This window comes from Carassius auratus, chromosome 25 (assembly GCF_003368295.1).
Source record: "Carassius auratus strain Wakin chromosome 25, ASM336829v1, whole genome shotgun sequence".
In the NCBI taxonomy this organism is placed as follows: Eukaryota; Metazoa; Chordata; class Actinopteri; order Cypriniformes; family Cyprinidae; genus Carassius; species Carassius auratus.
This window is the reverse complement of record NC_039267.1, coordinates 5,447,419-5,463,434: the sequence shown is the minus strand read 5'-3', so window position 1 is coordinate 5,463,434 and position 16,016 is coordinate 5,447,419. Positions and strand designations below refer to the sequence as shown.

Sequence of the window (16,016 nt, the reverse complement as noted above, 5' to 3'; positions counted from 1 at the left end):
GACACAGACTGTATGCTAGATATCAAGTTGATGATTTTTTTTTTTCTCAATTCTAAATGTTTATCACACCAAAAAAAAAAAAAAAAATTATGATGACCTGCACAGGCTGAGCAATGTCCTCTCTCATGTTAAAAGTGAAGTGACATTCAGCCAAGTATGGTGACCCATACTCAGAATTTGTGCTCTGCATTTAACCCATCTGAAATGCACACACACAGAGCAGTGAACACACACACACACACACACTGTGAGCACACACCCGGAGCAGTGGGCTGCCATTTATGCTGCGGCGCCCGGGGAGCAGTTGGGGGTTCGATGCCTTGCTCAAGGGCACCTAAGTCATGGTATTGAAGGTGGAGAGAGAGCTGTTCATGCACTACTCCCACCCACAATTCCGTCCGGCCCTAGACTAGAACCCACAACCCTTCGATTGGGAGTCCAACCCTCTAACCATTAGGCCACAACTTCCCAAAAATGTATTAGCATTAAAGAATTGTCTCCTAAATTTGGTTCAAATTATTTTTTACAAATTAAAGATTTCTTTAAAATATTTGACCATGGACCACAAAACCAGATATTTGTAGCACGTTTGTAGTTATAGTTTTAGCAATAACCAACAATAAATTGTATGGGCCAAATGATACATTTTTCTTTCATGCCAAAAATCATTAAAGTAAAGATCATGTTTTATGAAGATATTTTGTCAATTTCATACTGTAAATATATGAAAACTGCATTTTAGACTAGTACATCAATGGAATGATGCCCCTTAAGACACACACACACACACACACACACACACACACACACACACACACACACACGCACACACAGTAACAAGGAGAGGGTGTGTGTGTATGTGTGTACCATGTCATAAGGGTATTTTTTTTTTAAATTGTGTGTGTGAGTATGTGTGTGTATGTGTGTGTATGTATATATATATATATATATATATATATATATATATATATATATATATATATATATATATATATATATATATATATATATATATATAATTATAATAAATTGAAAACCTTTTGTTTTCAATGGGAGAATTACAAAATCTAAACCCGTCTTTTTGTAAGGTTTTAGTTTTTTTTTTTTTAAACACTTTAACGCACATTAGATATTAATACATATAATACATACATTATAATATAATGTGTGTGTTTGTGTGTGTTCTGAATTAGTGCACCTTATTGTCATAATTCTGTAAATGTGAGTGTCTACAGGCGAAAATAGGTGTAACATTAGTTACCTGAACTTACTTGATTATTTGAATTTTTAATTATCCAATTAACATTTTGTATAGAATTAAGTATATATATATACAGCTGCAGTAAATGGACCCTTTGCTTCCCCCTCCCCTTTTCTATCCCCCGGTTTACTTTTTTGTTGCAAGGCTGTTGGTGCAGGAATTGAGTAGGTGGGTGAGCTGGAGGATGGGATAAGGATATTGGAGTGGGGTGGGAGAACTGGCAGCCCATACTGAGGTCTGATTTCACTGCCCTCTCTCTACATGTTTTATGGAAAGTGCTATTTCAGCCATCCCCAGCATGTGAGTGCCATCGCTTGGTCGATTGCTCATGTTACAACCGTGGTTTGAGTGACAGTCAGACTTTCTGGCACACAAAAGAGCCCGCTGGAAAATCCTGAGACTGATCGAGGTTGGACACTTCCACAGCACAGGTTCTGTTGCTTTGGGAACAAGATACAGATGCACATCCCATTCAGGTTGCAGGACAGGTGGGAAAAGAGTCTAGTGTCCACCGTGGGCCTGATGAAAGGGGGAGATACGAAACTGGCAGTGAATACGTGCCCTCTGAACACGTATCTTTCCAAAAATACCATTAATGGCAAGAAAAGATGCTTAACGTGGTATTTTAAGTTAGTGGACCACGAGGGAATGAGTCATCCACTTTAATTTGACGTTGAGATTTGCAGATGGCGATTAGACTCATGATCAGCAGTGTAGTAAGCATTACTGGCTGCTGTCAAGTAAACATTTTGACAGATTTTTCTGATACATTAAAAAAAGTTAGTTCTAAAATTAGGCTACACTCCTTGGAGAGTCCTCTATTTTCCTAAACATAGCCGTTTCCTTTATTTATGGACATTAAACTCACAAAAAGAGCCCCATGTATGGAAGCTATTTTCTGGTAATTCTTGAATGAAGTTTAAATTCAAGTCACAATAATGAGAAATAGTTACAGTGTTGAAATATTAAGCAACAGTATTGAAAGAATAAAACCGCGACTGTGATAAATAGCTGCAGTTATATATTTAAAATCCTAAATAATTGACTTCACATGCTAATTAGGACTTTTTGATAATCATAATTTTGTTATGATGAATAATTGTAACTTCAAGACGCAATTGTGATATAAAAATGTCACAATTTAGGTGTACGTTTGCTTCTATTTCAGTTATAGAAATTTAGAAGTAAAAAAACAAGTTTTAAAAGGCCCATGGTTTTTCACAGAATGATAAGCAAAAGACTTCCATTGAGATAAAAATGAGAGCTAAAGAGCCAATCTCCCTTTTATGATTTGTTATGATTACTGCAATTTTGCTTGCTTGTTTTTTCCTTGGTTATTAGATGAAAGTAAACGATCATCCACTCTTAAAACCTGAGAGAAATTTAATCTCATATCTAATGGGAGCCAGCAACTCGAGATGGCTGTCTACGTGCATTTCATACCGAGGTTATCTTTTGCTAAGCGCACTAGATGACAAGTATGTCTGCTTAAGGGTCTCAGTATCCACATTTGCGTAATACCCCTGTAAGAAGGTCTGAGTGTGGAATGAAAATCGGTCTCGGATGTGAAATTTTGTCATCACTTGATCAAACCCACCTCCTTCAAAAGCACGAGAGTTAGATTTATGAACTGTGAACATTAAAACAATGTGTTTTATTAATTCTAGCGGTATTTTTGCGTGTCTTTATACAGTATAATATTTTTTCTGTAACGTCAACATATAGCAGACGCTAAATCAACCACACCACATCACTTCTATTAAATCTACAGCCAATGAATGACTCTCATTAGCCAGGAATTTAACTCTTTAAGAAGAATCATCTCTATGGGTTTTGGACTTCACTAGTTTGGGTTTGTGTCATTTCCCCTTTGATTTACTCACCCTCGAGACATCCTGGTGAATATGATTTCTTCTTTTGATGATGTCCTGGCTCTTCCAAGCTTTATAATGGCAGTGAATGGTGGTTGAGATTTTGAAGCAAAAGAACATCCATCCATCATCCATCCATCCATCCATCCATCCATCCAAAAAGTGCTCCACATTGCTCTAGGGGGTTAATAAAGGCCTTTTGAAGCAAACAGATGCATTTTTGTAAGAAAAATAGCCATATTTAAACCTTTATAAACCGTAATCTCTAGTTTCCGCTAACTGTCATACATGCATTCATGTGAGAGAATGGTGTTCCAGCGGGAAATGTAGGTGTAGCGAATTCCAATTCAAATTGTCTGAAAGAAGAAAGTCATGTGCACCTAGGCTTGAGGGTGAGTAAAGAATTTGGGTTATTTTAATTTGAAGGGATGTCAGACTTTAATCAGAGCAGTTCATGACTGACTGTTTAAGTAATTGTTTTAATGATGCGTGTTAAGTTTTATTAGTGTTTTATTGAAATTAATGAATTTAACTTTTTTTGCTTAATTGGAAATCATATCATTCGGTAGTGGATTGACCTACAAAATACTAAAAGATTTGGATTCCTTATGATTCCCATTCCTTTTTTAAAAGCCTTTTTGGATCCACCGCTCAGTTATCCAGGGTGGACTGAAATAATTTATTTGGGCTTTATAGCTTAGAACGTGTCCTTGGTGAGACTTTCAAGGACTGCATCCAGCCCACACAGTTTATCAATAATTTCTTGATGCCCGCTGTGTACTTGATTTTTCTCATTCACTTATTGATTTCAAGAAGCAAATGCTTTTATGCGCTTTCTTTTCCTCTCAGAACCACAGAGTTTGCTTGCGATACTTTTTTTCTCAATATCATGCAGAACATTGTAAACCGCAGCATCATTTGTGGAGTGTTGTACTAAAAGGGTTGAGGAGTCTTGAGGCCGGATGTTTATTTTTGCTTTTAACCTGGGAATGGTTCAGAACAAGATGTAAAGATGGATTGTTAACTGACAGCTTTGAGTGCCAAACACGCTTCCCGGCATCCTTAGCTCTGCTCTTATTTATTTATGAGACTCTGAGGAGCTTGGCATAGAAGTATGTCATAGGTGCCCTGCATCTCTTAGGTTGATAACTTATTTAACATGTTTGTGCTCAGAATGCTAGAAGAACAAGCAAAGTACTGTTCCCTGTGTAAAGAGGGTTATGCCACAGGGAAGGAGGGAGAAAGAAGAGGAGTGCTCTCTGTTGTTTTTGAGATGAAGCTAAACCTCTCTGTGTGGGACTTGATTGGGTCTCCTGAAAGGTACCCCCAGAAAATATGATCACGCTCTGCCTGCTTTGGCTGGGATTAAACTATCCATGGCTCCCAGCTGGTTACTGGACCTGTGGTTTCATAAGCCTCTTGAACCTCTCGAATGTTCTCGAAACAGCTTGTGCACCTTGAGCTCGCTATATATTTTACCCCACTCAAAGCTAATCTAAAGCTACAAAAAGTCCCTCAGGTCCCAAGCTTGTACGGTTGAAGTTGCATGCCTGTCAAGAAGACCATATACTGCTCCCATTGGTACTGTTGGTCTTGAAGTGGTAAAAACATAACTTTAGAGCATGCATGGTCTCATTTGAATTGGTACAAGAGCTTTAACATTCTGCACTTATAAATGTTACATCTATCTATCTGCCTCTGTCCATCCACCCACCCTAAAAACAATTCTTCTTTGCATTCATTTAATATCTAACTCTTGTCTGCAATCCAAATTCAAAATCAAGAATTGAATTGCAATTTCTTACAACCTCTGTAGTAAGGTGAAATATTGCTGGTAAACCTTACCTGTCTATTATTGGATGCTGGCTGACACACTAGTTGTTGCAGCTTAAGTAATTTAAAGGCATTGTTCACCCTGAAAAGAAAATGTAAATTTACTCACCAAATCCGTATGCCTGACTTTCTTCTGTGGAACATTAAACAACATACTTGAAATTCAATGTGATCTAATCAACATTGGAATACAATGGCTTTCACTTTAAACAAAACAATTAGACATTTTTAAAATACAAATTTTGTGTATCCATTTGTGCCTTGCAAGTATCTTTGCTGGTGTTTTTCGGGGTCCCTGAGCTTACTGCAAGTAAGTGGTTTGGAAAACAGGACCAAGAGACCAGAAGAGATTTGGCCCGCTGACAAATCCTGCAGCAGACAGGAGTCACTCTCTCAATGTAAAGTGTTAATTAAAAGGTTGGAAGACAGCCAAGCAGTCGTAAATTTGTAGTTGGAGGCAGCCGCTTTTACAAGACATGCTTCTCCGAGCTTCCTGTGCATGCCTAGCTGTGGCGTTCAACAGTTTTGTTCATTTTCCATCTTGGCAGACTAATGTTCTTGCACCGTGTGAAGTTCCTGTGATTGTTGTGACTGAACATCGCTGTCTAAACTTGGCAAACAAACTGACGCTAATGTGGGTTTAGATGGTGATTTACAGTTGTTTTGTTCTGATGCAGTTTAGCAGCACTCCAGGGAGAATAACGACCTGAAATGTGGACAACGTGGATAGGTTAAGGATGCAAACTTGTGCACTGGTGATACTTGCTAGATTTTGTGTCAGGCTGTTCAAAAGGATCCTGTTGCATGCTTGCATGAATAGGGTTTATTTTCACTTGTGCATTCCCGGCATAACATGCTATTCATATTGTGTGGTGTGGATGGACACATCAAGAAGCGTAAAGCGTAGAGTCTAGTTTGGATATCCTTCATTGGAAGGTCCTAAGTCTACTGCCCATACAACACCACAGACACATACATTTACAAACACTGCCATAAGCTGTCTAAAGAAGCTGTATAAAACCACAACACCCACCCCCCACAGAAAGATACAACACTCACTAGATGACTTGTGCCCCCTGGACTGATTTACATCCCATTGGCCACTAGGGTACACTTGGCCCTGTTCATTTTTGTCAGGCCAGAATCCAGTGGGGGAGTTTACCCAGAGGGGGGAGGGCATTTAAAAAACGGCCAGGTGCAACCCTTATATTGAGGACTCAGTGAGTGGCCTAGAGGCAGAGGAAGGAGGTAAAAGGAGACAGGAATCTATACCAGACATACTTCCACCTTTTGGTAGTCTTGGTCCTATATCCTTTTGTCCATTTCTCTGACCCTATTGACCATCCCAAGATGTACAGCTACAGTAAACCGGGTTACTTCACCTGGACAGCGACATTGAGAGAGTGTGAAAGCCTCACTAATGGGGGTAAGCGAGAAGATGCATCTCTGCAATGCTCTGAATGCACATCAAATCCTGCATTTGGCAAGAGCGTGCAGTGTGTAAAGAGAGCTCCTACCGGAGCTTGCACATGTAAATGTCTTGTTTTGCTTGCACAAAGGGATCTTTTGCAGCCTTTCACAGCTTTTGACCAGGTTGCATGAGCTTGGTGCATCTAGCATTTTTAAAAAGACTTGTGAAATCGTGAAAAGATTTGTTGCAGACGATCGCATGGGTACATTTACAAGGTTTACCGGAATCAACCTTTAAATGCTTGCTCGATTCTCAAGATAATCAGTCGATTGATTTGCATGTGTGCTAAGGCAATGCTTTGTGATTGGCGAGCCTACAGGTTGGGTGGAGCTCTTGACTTTTCCATCTTGATCCTGGCACATTTTATGGATTTTAGGCATCCACTTTGGGATGCTTCAAACTCCACCTGCTCTTTGCTCTTAACTGAGCTTAAGACGATATGAGTTATTTCCATCGACTCAAGACATTGCACAACAGCTGTATCAGGTTTTGTTTCTAAAATAAGATCAACCTCCTCTCTTCATGTCACAAATTGCCATGTCAGTCCTGTCAAAATAACATTATTTTTATCTTGCAGCCTTAACAGCGAACTCAGCGGTTGTTATTTGGCCTCCTTGCCCCCTTCATATGGTAAACGATCCATGAGTTTGCCTCTTAAATGTTGGGATACTTATGGTATTATGTAACTAAACAAAGACCACTGCTGAGTGACAGTTACATCCCACAATGCAATTGTGCCAGGATAATTCCATTGAGAGACAGCGAAAGCGCTAAAGCTCCTCCGGCTTTAGGAAGTCCACGTCCCACAGGTGTAGGTTATAATTTATAGACTCTGTCTGTCTGGATTAGAGAGGGATTCAGTGGTATTGTGTGTGATGAAGTCACCTTGCCACTTATAGGGATGTGATATCTGCAACATTTGACGCTATTTCTTAGTTTATAGAACTGAATGTCCACTTGCGTTGGTGTATGTGCGACACTTTAGATGTTGTTTACACTTTTTCAACAATATTGGTAAAAAAAGATATGACCTCCTCGGTGTAATTTTAGCCCAGGCATTTAAATATTTGTTCATTCTGCTGTGCCATTAGAGGCTTTAGGGAGATTAAGCCGAAAACCCAGAGGGTACTGCTGATGTGTCTCTAACGCTGAACACTGCTAGGGGACTTCAGGGTCAAACTTTTTTTCAAAATATTTTTTTCAGTATTATTAGCACATTATTCACCGGAGCCAGAGTTGTTTTTTGTGCATAATGTTTTCTGATAGTGGTCGGTTTCAGCCTAGATAATAATGACCGGACTTTGGCCTCTTGAAGACGTTAATTATATTGTACAAAAGACTAATGTGATAATCAGCTCTAATTGAATTTACCTGCACGGATAGAATGTTTGTTTTTCGATGACGTGAATTAGCATTGTGCTAATGCCACTTTTCAAGTGGATACAATTAACCAAGCAACCAAAATGATACTTGCAGTTGTTATTATTTTTCCAAAGCAGGTTTCTAGTTACCTCTTGAAGTTCAAGGACAAGTCATGCAATTTTCACCTACTCTTCATGGTGCCTGCTTCATCAGCAGCTGTTACACTAATGGAGACAATTTGGATTTGTTGGCTCCCAAAGGAATAAGGGAAGCTATTTACCATTGCTGTTTATTTTATCATTGCTTCTTTGGTATTTTTTCACAAAAAACTACTTAGAACAAGAATGGAACACATCACAGCCCTGTTGTCTTTTTTAAATATCAGCCAAATGCTAATGAAATATTGTAAGCTGATTAACATGCAAGAACCAAAGATAGAATACAACTTGTGTGGATGACATATAGAGAAGGAAGCCAAATGAAACCTTTGCAGTTCTGACCAAGCATTTGACCCCATCATGAACTTTTATCATTGTAGCTTGAGCTGGGAGTGTTACCTTTCAGCTAATAATTCTGCTAATGATTTGCCAGATCGCTATTTTATAAAAAAAAAAAAATGATAGAAGGTCAGGAAGTCGTGCTTGAGGTGGAACTTAAAGTGACTCTCGGTAGCCACTAGTTTGCCGTCTAAGGTATCTGGCTGTATTTACCACAGCGTTAGGAATCATTTACTAACTACTGAGAGAAGTTTTTATAGAATGAACATGACAGTGGTATGGCACAAGCTATGCTGTGCACAGAGAACTTTAAAAATGTCTAAAAATTACTTGGCAGAAATTGACACGTGATCAAATTTAATGCCCAAACAATGACAATGTTCTCAAACTGGTACATAGACTGATGGAGGGTCAATGAAGGATTGCAAATGTAAATAATCTGCAATTTTGTATATAGATTGTATATGTATGCATAGATGTTATTATTAATATTAATAAAATGAAGTTTATTAATATTAATAAAATACCTCCATTGATGGCTAGCACTGTTAATTTAAAGTGAGAATTATTGAATTAAACTTTTTGACTACTTTGTTATTCTTTTATGCTTGAAGGTAAAATCCAAGCTGTCAAAATTTGAAAGTAGTGTTTTATATTTATTTATTCTGATGTATGTTTTATCAGATGTGACAGTTGCTAAGCAATGAATTGTTGGCCAGGAAACAGTCAGTTTGGGAGAATGAGACGCTGGAAAAATCTTTTTTTCATTTCATAATAATTGCCGGATTTGATCTAAGAAATGCTGTTGTGCTTTGAACTGAGGAAGGATGAATCAAATATCGCAAAGCTTTTTGAAAATAGATCATTTGTGTCTTAAGTTAAACTTGAACAATTTTAGATAACAACAGTAATTTTGTCTCTTAAAAATTTTATTTACCAGGTAAGTCCAACAGGAGTTTATTATAGCAGGGTGTTTTTTCACAGCTGTATAAATCCCATAAAACCAAATTGGGAATTTAGGCTCGATGTATGTTAGTTCTGAGGTCATCTATATGCTAATGTATTTCTAACAGCTTTAACATTAAAAATCTACAGAAAAATTACATGCATCAAACCATCTTTACTCCCTTTTAAGATGGCAAATACTGTAAATATAGGCAATGTGACCTTTTTTTTCTTCTGAATCACAATCTTAATGTCACTTAATAGCAGTCAATGGCATAATTATGTCTTCATAATGTAGCTCTTATTAAATAGGAGGAGATGAATCAAATTTTTATGTGAAGGTCAGGCACTGTAAAGCCCTATCAGCTGTTAATATCAAAAGGCTAGTTTAAATGTTATATAATTATAGTTTTCACCATATATATCTGACTTGTTCACTATTACAAAGACCTTATAATCACACCCTTAGATGGTGCTACTGATGATTTCCCTCCATTTTTTCATACTGAATATAAGGCGTAATTGAAATAGAAGGGCCTTTTATCTAGACGATTATGATCCTCGTTTGGAAGAAATCTGAACAAGGTCTGGGACAGTTAAATTCAATCCAGGTATGCAGTGTAGGCGTCTTTGTTGAATGACCTGTAATAAAGTTATTTATGAGCAGATGGGTGCGTTTCTAAGCCTTTGACCCATGGCAGGCCAGCATCCAGGGTCAAAGGTCAGGCATGGCTGTCTGTAACATTCATGACCTGCTGATGTTTAAAGACGTGAAGCGAAAACATTTGCACTTTCTTGTGCAAACTTGTATATTTCAGTATTTTGACATTACACAAGTAACTATTGACAGACCTACAATGGTGCCAAGAGTTTAAATCATATATCGAATAAAAAATGAGAAAATATACACCGAGATCTTGCAAGTCAGACAATTTTTTTCTCTAAACTCTTCGACCATGGAAGAAAAAATAACGCAGCGTGGGACTTCATCTCACACTCGTGTCTTTTTTATGTGTGTTTATATATTGCAACTTTCAGAAATGATAATGTTGGCAGATAGGAGTGTTAACATCAAATTAAGTGTTTAGCTTCAGTATTACTACAGAATACTTCATGTATCTATTTCTAATAAACATGAACCTATATTGCATCTGTATGTAAACTATGTATGCATGTTTTTTTTTGCATTATTAATGCAGTAGTGTAGAGAAATGTCAACACACGCATAAGCCCATAACACCTCTAGCTCTCTCCCTCTCTAGCGCACACTCTCAGTGGCTCATTTGGCTCGGAGCAGAGGTTTATCTCTTTTCCATCTGTCTGCTACAGCTCAGTGACTCCTAATTTATCATTCTGGTCAGAAGTGAATAGCCGGGTTTCTTCCTTGGATCTCAGTGCTGAGAATGGAATATCAACTCTTTATGTTGTGATTTATAGTGTAGCAACCGAGTCTATTGCCGGACTATTTTAAGAAAGCATATGCAGTTACTGACATGCAATAGAGGCTTCTACTTTTGAGCGGGTGTGGGCCTGGAATTTCACTGACTTGATTAATGTCATCGATGAGAAAGCTGATTTTCCATAAATCCTTTGTTGATGATTTATGATTGACATGCCGAGGTGCTTTGTGTGTGGGGTGCGCTTGATTTGCATTATGCATTTGTCAATATAGAATTTGCCAGTGTGGCTGGATGAAGCCGTGTCCTTTTAATTTGACTCAATGCCGAAGTTTGGCCACGGTTCTTTGGCACTTGCTGCACTCCCAGCGGCTCCGGACAAACTATACAGAGAGCCTGTGAACTTCACAGTGCCCTTTTCGTAACAGTAGGAGATGAACTGAGAATCCCAAACTATCATTTCATATTTGTCTGTATAACAGAGGTGCCAACCAGAGCCTTCCTAAGCACTTAGAGAAAAGTCCATCTTTGTTGCGCACACATGTTCATCAACATCAACTTTGACTGCCCATAAGTGGCTCTAAATAAGAAGCAGTGTTGGGATAACATATTTCAAGTAACGCAAGTTACGTAATCAGTTACTTTTTCAGATAGTTGGTAAAGTAACACATAGCTTTTAAATTTACAAGAAAATATCGGAGTTACTTTTTCAAATAAGTAACGCAAGTTTCTTTGTTTTCCTGTTTATTCATTGACACCTCTGCAATTAGTTACCTTTTTATGGAGGTATACCATTTACCTTTTTATTTTTATCTATCTGTGTGTCTGTCTGTCATTGTCCGTTGAATTTTAGTGATGTGCATGAATGACAATTGAAAATGGAAAAGGCTGAGATTTGAACAATAGCATTAGAGATGGTGGAGGGGTGGTGGGTAGTTTGCAATGGAATGGGTGTTTTGTTTGTTGACTTAAGCCTCTTACTCTTTAGCCCAGTCTAAGATGAAGGTCAAAAATGTTTTTAAATAGAGCTGCGTACTCGAGGGAAATGTCGAGTTATGCTGGGAGGGCAGGATGCGAATAGAGAACATCTCGCACCGTCATCTAATTAGTTCCGTCTTTTGCTTTGGATGCGTCAGAGTTGACGGCAAACTGTCCAGCTATGTGAGAAATGCTGCACTCATTAAATACGAGTTTTCTTGTGCTGTGTCTACAACTTTTTTGATGCATGATGATTTATTTTAAATGTGCTTCATGCTGTTCTTGTTATCTGTGGAACAACAATATTGACATGACTCGGTACATTTATCTCCATTTTGATATGATGTGTTGTCACTGTGGCATGTTAAGTCATGTTTCATATACTGCCCTCTAGTGTTTAAGCATCATATTGTGTGTGTGTGTGTGTGTGTGTGTGTGTGTGTGTGTGTGAAGCGTTTTCATGTTTTATTATTTATTTCACCATTGGAAACTAAATTTATCAGCATTCGTTTCATCGCTAAGTTGATCTTAATATATTCAGATAGTATTTTCAGTTTTTATGGTGTTGTAGAAAAGCATTTGCATGCCTCCTCTGCAATAAAAACTTCAGTTTGTTTTACACATGATCGGCCACAAGACCATGTTCCAACATGGTGTTGAATGTTATGCCAAGCTCATTGCTCTCATTATAATGGTTCATTTTACCCAGCTAAGCTCCCATTTACTGTGGCATGGTAATTTTACTTCAAAGTGTTATTCCAAACAAGCTTCCATTCTGCCAAATTACGACACAAAGTGTCAAACTGTAACCCCTAGCAGTGCCCAGGCAAGATTTTTTAAATTCATTTGGCACACTTCCTACCTGTAAACTCATATCAGTTCAGATGAGAATTACTTTCTGATCAATCCTGGTGTTTATCCAAATCTCTAACCTGCCGAAAGATTATTGCCATAACCGATTACCTTTCATGGACTTGAGAGGTAACTAAAATAAAATGCTGAGGCCTTGATCATAGCTGCAATTAGCAAGAGCTGCTAATTCTTATTTTAGCCTGGGAACAAATGGTGGGGTGGAAACTCACTCAGCTCTGAAACCCGAACTTGTGAAATACGTCTGAAGTCGGATAATGAGTGACCGGGTCACTCGGAACAGGACAGAGGTGAAGATGGATGCTGTACCAGGAGCTGTTGTTAACATGTCCTGCGTCAGCTCATCGCTGTACGCCTGGGAAGGAGTCAAGGTCCCTTCTGGGTATCAGGCTTCTGTTACCTAAAACACACTAATTTTAGTTTAGTTTTGTTTACAATTAATAACACACATCTGACTGGGTTGAAAATACTTACTATAATTCCACTTGAATGTGCGAAGCTGTGTGTTGACGTTCTCTGAAGAGTGTAAACATTGTGGCACTTTCAAAATTCCTCTGTTTATTTGAACATACAGACGTGTCACATTGTTGCTCAACCAATAGCATGAGTTTTTTAGGATCACCTGTTTCTCTGGCAGACTGTTTGGGGCAGAAGTGTCGGTGTGACGGACAGACTTATTGTTATTGTTATAATAATAATGATTATTTGTCTTATTAAATGTTTAACTATTATCATTATTATTATTATTACCGTAATAACTCTAAATTGTATTTTTTATAATATAATTAAAATTTCCTTAGCATGATTATTATTATTATTATTATTATTATTATTATTATTATTATTATTATTATTACCATAATAACTCTAAATTGTAATTTTTTATATAATAAAAATTTCTTTAACATTATTATTTTTAAATAAAAACTATTATTATTATTATTTGTGTAATTACATTTTTATCATTATTAATATTAATGTTATTGTTATTATTATTATTATTCATTTCATTTTTAATTATCTTATTTATTTTTTCATTATTAAATTTGTTTGTTTGTTGTTGCTGTTGTTGCTGTTGTTGTCATTACAACAAAAACGGCTTTATATTGTATTTTTTTTCTATTTTTTATTCTTTAATGTAATTGAATTTTCAACATCATCAACAACAACAACACCAACAACAACAACAACATTGTTATTATTATTACTACTTATACTACCACATCATAAACAACTCTGTTGTGTTTATTGATATTGTATGTTTCTGATTTTTTTTTATTCTATTTTTCTACAAGTAATGTAGATCATTTTCGCTTTCAAGTTTTTCATCTAAATTTACAATCAGTTTTATTATTAAATGTGTGTTGTTGTTGTTGTTGTTGTTTTATTATTCATTTCAAATTAATAAGCCATTTTAGTTACATTTCATGGTAGTGTTAAAAGTCAGCATTAAATATATATATATATATATATATATATATATATATATATATATATATATATATATATATATATATATATGGATAGTTTAAGGATTTAAGCAATAAGTTCATGAAGTTGGAAAATGCTAATGCAAATGCTGGGCTACATATGGTCTGCGTTCCCTCTGCAAAGATTACTCAGCTTATTTGTAGGCCGACAGCCGTCTTTTTTGGCTCCATAAACATAAACAAAATCCCCCTGACTGTAGAGGAAGGACTCGGGTAACTGCCAGCGAATCAGCTAATGAAACCGACGCACATAAGCCTTCATCAGCTGCTGACTATAAACATTCTTCTTTGATCGGACCATTAATGCAAAACCGTTTGATGACGCACTGCAAATAAAAGGGCATGACAGGTGCTGCTCTTGTTTTGTTCTGCGCAAGTTCTGGTGGTCAGGTAAATATTTTTTTCACAAATGTACTTTCAATGTCAAATTGAATCTCGAGCTGAAAGTATCCAAGCAACTGAACTATCACAGATGCCCGCTTTTACTAAATGGAAAACCTACCCGTATGAATAGTGGCCAATTCAGGCCAACTTTTTGTCAGTCTGGTTATAGGTTTGCAGTGTTGCATTTGTAGGGTGCCTATCCTCGCTTTGATTTCTCTGAACAACATCTTGATCTCATCAGTTGCACTAGAGCTGTCATCGCCCAGGATTCATGTCCTCTACTTACGTTCAGTTTCCTAAAACAGTGGTAAAAATAGCTGTGTGTTTGCAGCCAGACACAATATTCTTGCTTTGGCCTGATGGGACATTTAAGTCATCTTCCCCATAATAGTGTAGTCGGCAGATTAAACTGTGCCCATGATTGAGATAATTATAAGGTCTGAGAAATGAAGGGCGAGTGTAAATTTGAAGAGATACTGTGCTGCTTTATTCTCATGAAGATTCAAAGAGACTGAATAAAAGAATACAAATTGTTATCATACTGACTCAAATGAAATAATTGTGGATGGACACAAAAGCACCAATAAACTATGATTAAAACTCACTTTATTCAACTAGTTACATTATATGTCTTTTGAGGCTAAACTATAGCTTTTAATTAAGATTCAACTCGCGTTAAATCGCTGCCTTTGAGGCATTGTATGGAGCTCAACACCTCCAGAACCAGAATTGTGATTTATCTGATTCAAAACATTTGACTCGAATAAAAAAAAAAAAAAAAAAAAAAAAATGTCATTGCTAGTTTCTCTCATGAACATTTAAAAAGATTTTCATTCAGTTATGGTGTTAACTTCTGTATGTTCCTCAAATTGAAATTTTCTTGTGACCTTCAGAAGGTTATACATCTTATGGACCACTTTTATGACGCATGTATGATGTTTTTTAGTAATTTGGAACATTACAGCACATTTTAATTATGTGTTTAATGATGTGGAAACGATATGAAAGCTAGCTTTACGTTTTAAAACACATTTGCGTCAGTGAGTTGGATTCAAGAACCAAGGAATCAATTGAATCGAATTTGTGGGCCGTCTGATTCAAAAGATTCAATTCAAAACAAAGATTCATTATAAATTCGCCATCGCGGCTTACTCTTATGAACATTTAATACATTTTCAGTAAATAATGACGTAAATGGCTGTATGATCCTCACACGAAATTGTTGTTTGTCTTCAGAAGATAACAAATGGGTAACACGGACCACTTTTATGATAATTTTATGGTGCCTTTTGGTCATTGTAACTTTATTCAGCCCACTTTCATTGTATGGAAACGAGTGTCCCTGACACAAAAGAAAGGTAAACAGGTTTTGAGCTATAAGAGAGTGAGTAATGACAGAACTTTCATTCCTTTACATAAAAGTGGAAGTGCTGTGTGCACGCGCGTCTTTACTTTGTACAAATGACCCAAACCTTCCTACAGAGTTTGAAGACGGAAACTTTCTTGGCATCGATTACACACACCGGCCTCCCACACACTTTCACCACATGTAGCTTTGCCAAAAAGCTGTCACTCACAAGCTTTGGGATGGCTTAGCTTGCTTTTTTCCAAAACGTCAGCATTTTGTCTTTGCATGATCATGCGCTGAATATGCCAA

The 16,016-nt window shown here is 37.0% G+C and overlaps 1 protein-coding gene across 3 annotated transcripts in view; it reads left to right on the top strand.

Moving 5' to 3' along the window:
* Positions 1-16,016, top strand: part of LOC113043076 (cytosolic carboxypeptidase 4-like) — a 200,452-nt gene that overhangs the window by 43,495 nt on the left and 140,941 nt on the right. Inside the window, exon 1 of one of the 3 annotated variants that reach the window (XM_026202201.1) lies at positions 6,028-6,391. The exons of the other annotated variants lie outside the window; for them this stretch is intronic. Within the exon in view, the coding sequence (XP_026057986.1) occupies positions 6,316-6,391 (76 nt within the window). The 5' untranslated portion in view covers positions 6,028-6,315. Of the gene's footprint in view, positions 1-6,027; positions 6,392-16,016 lie in introns of those variants that run through there. 3 annotated transcript variants of the gene reach the window in all.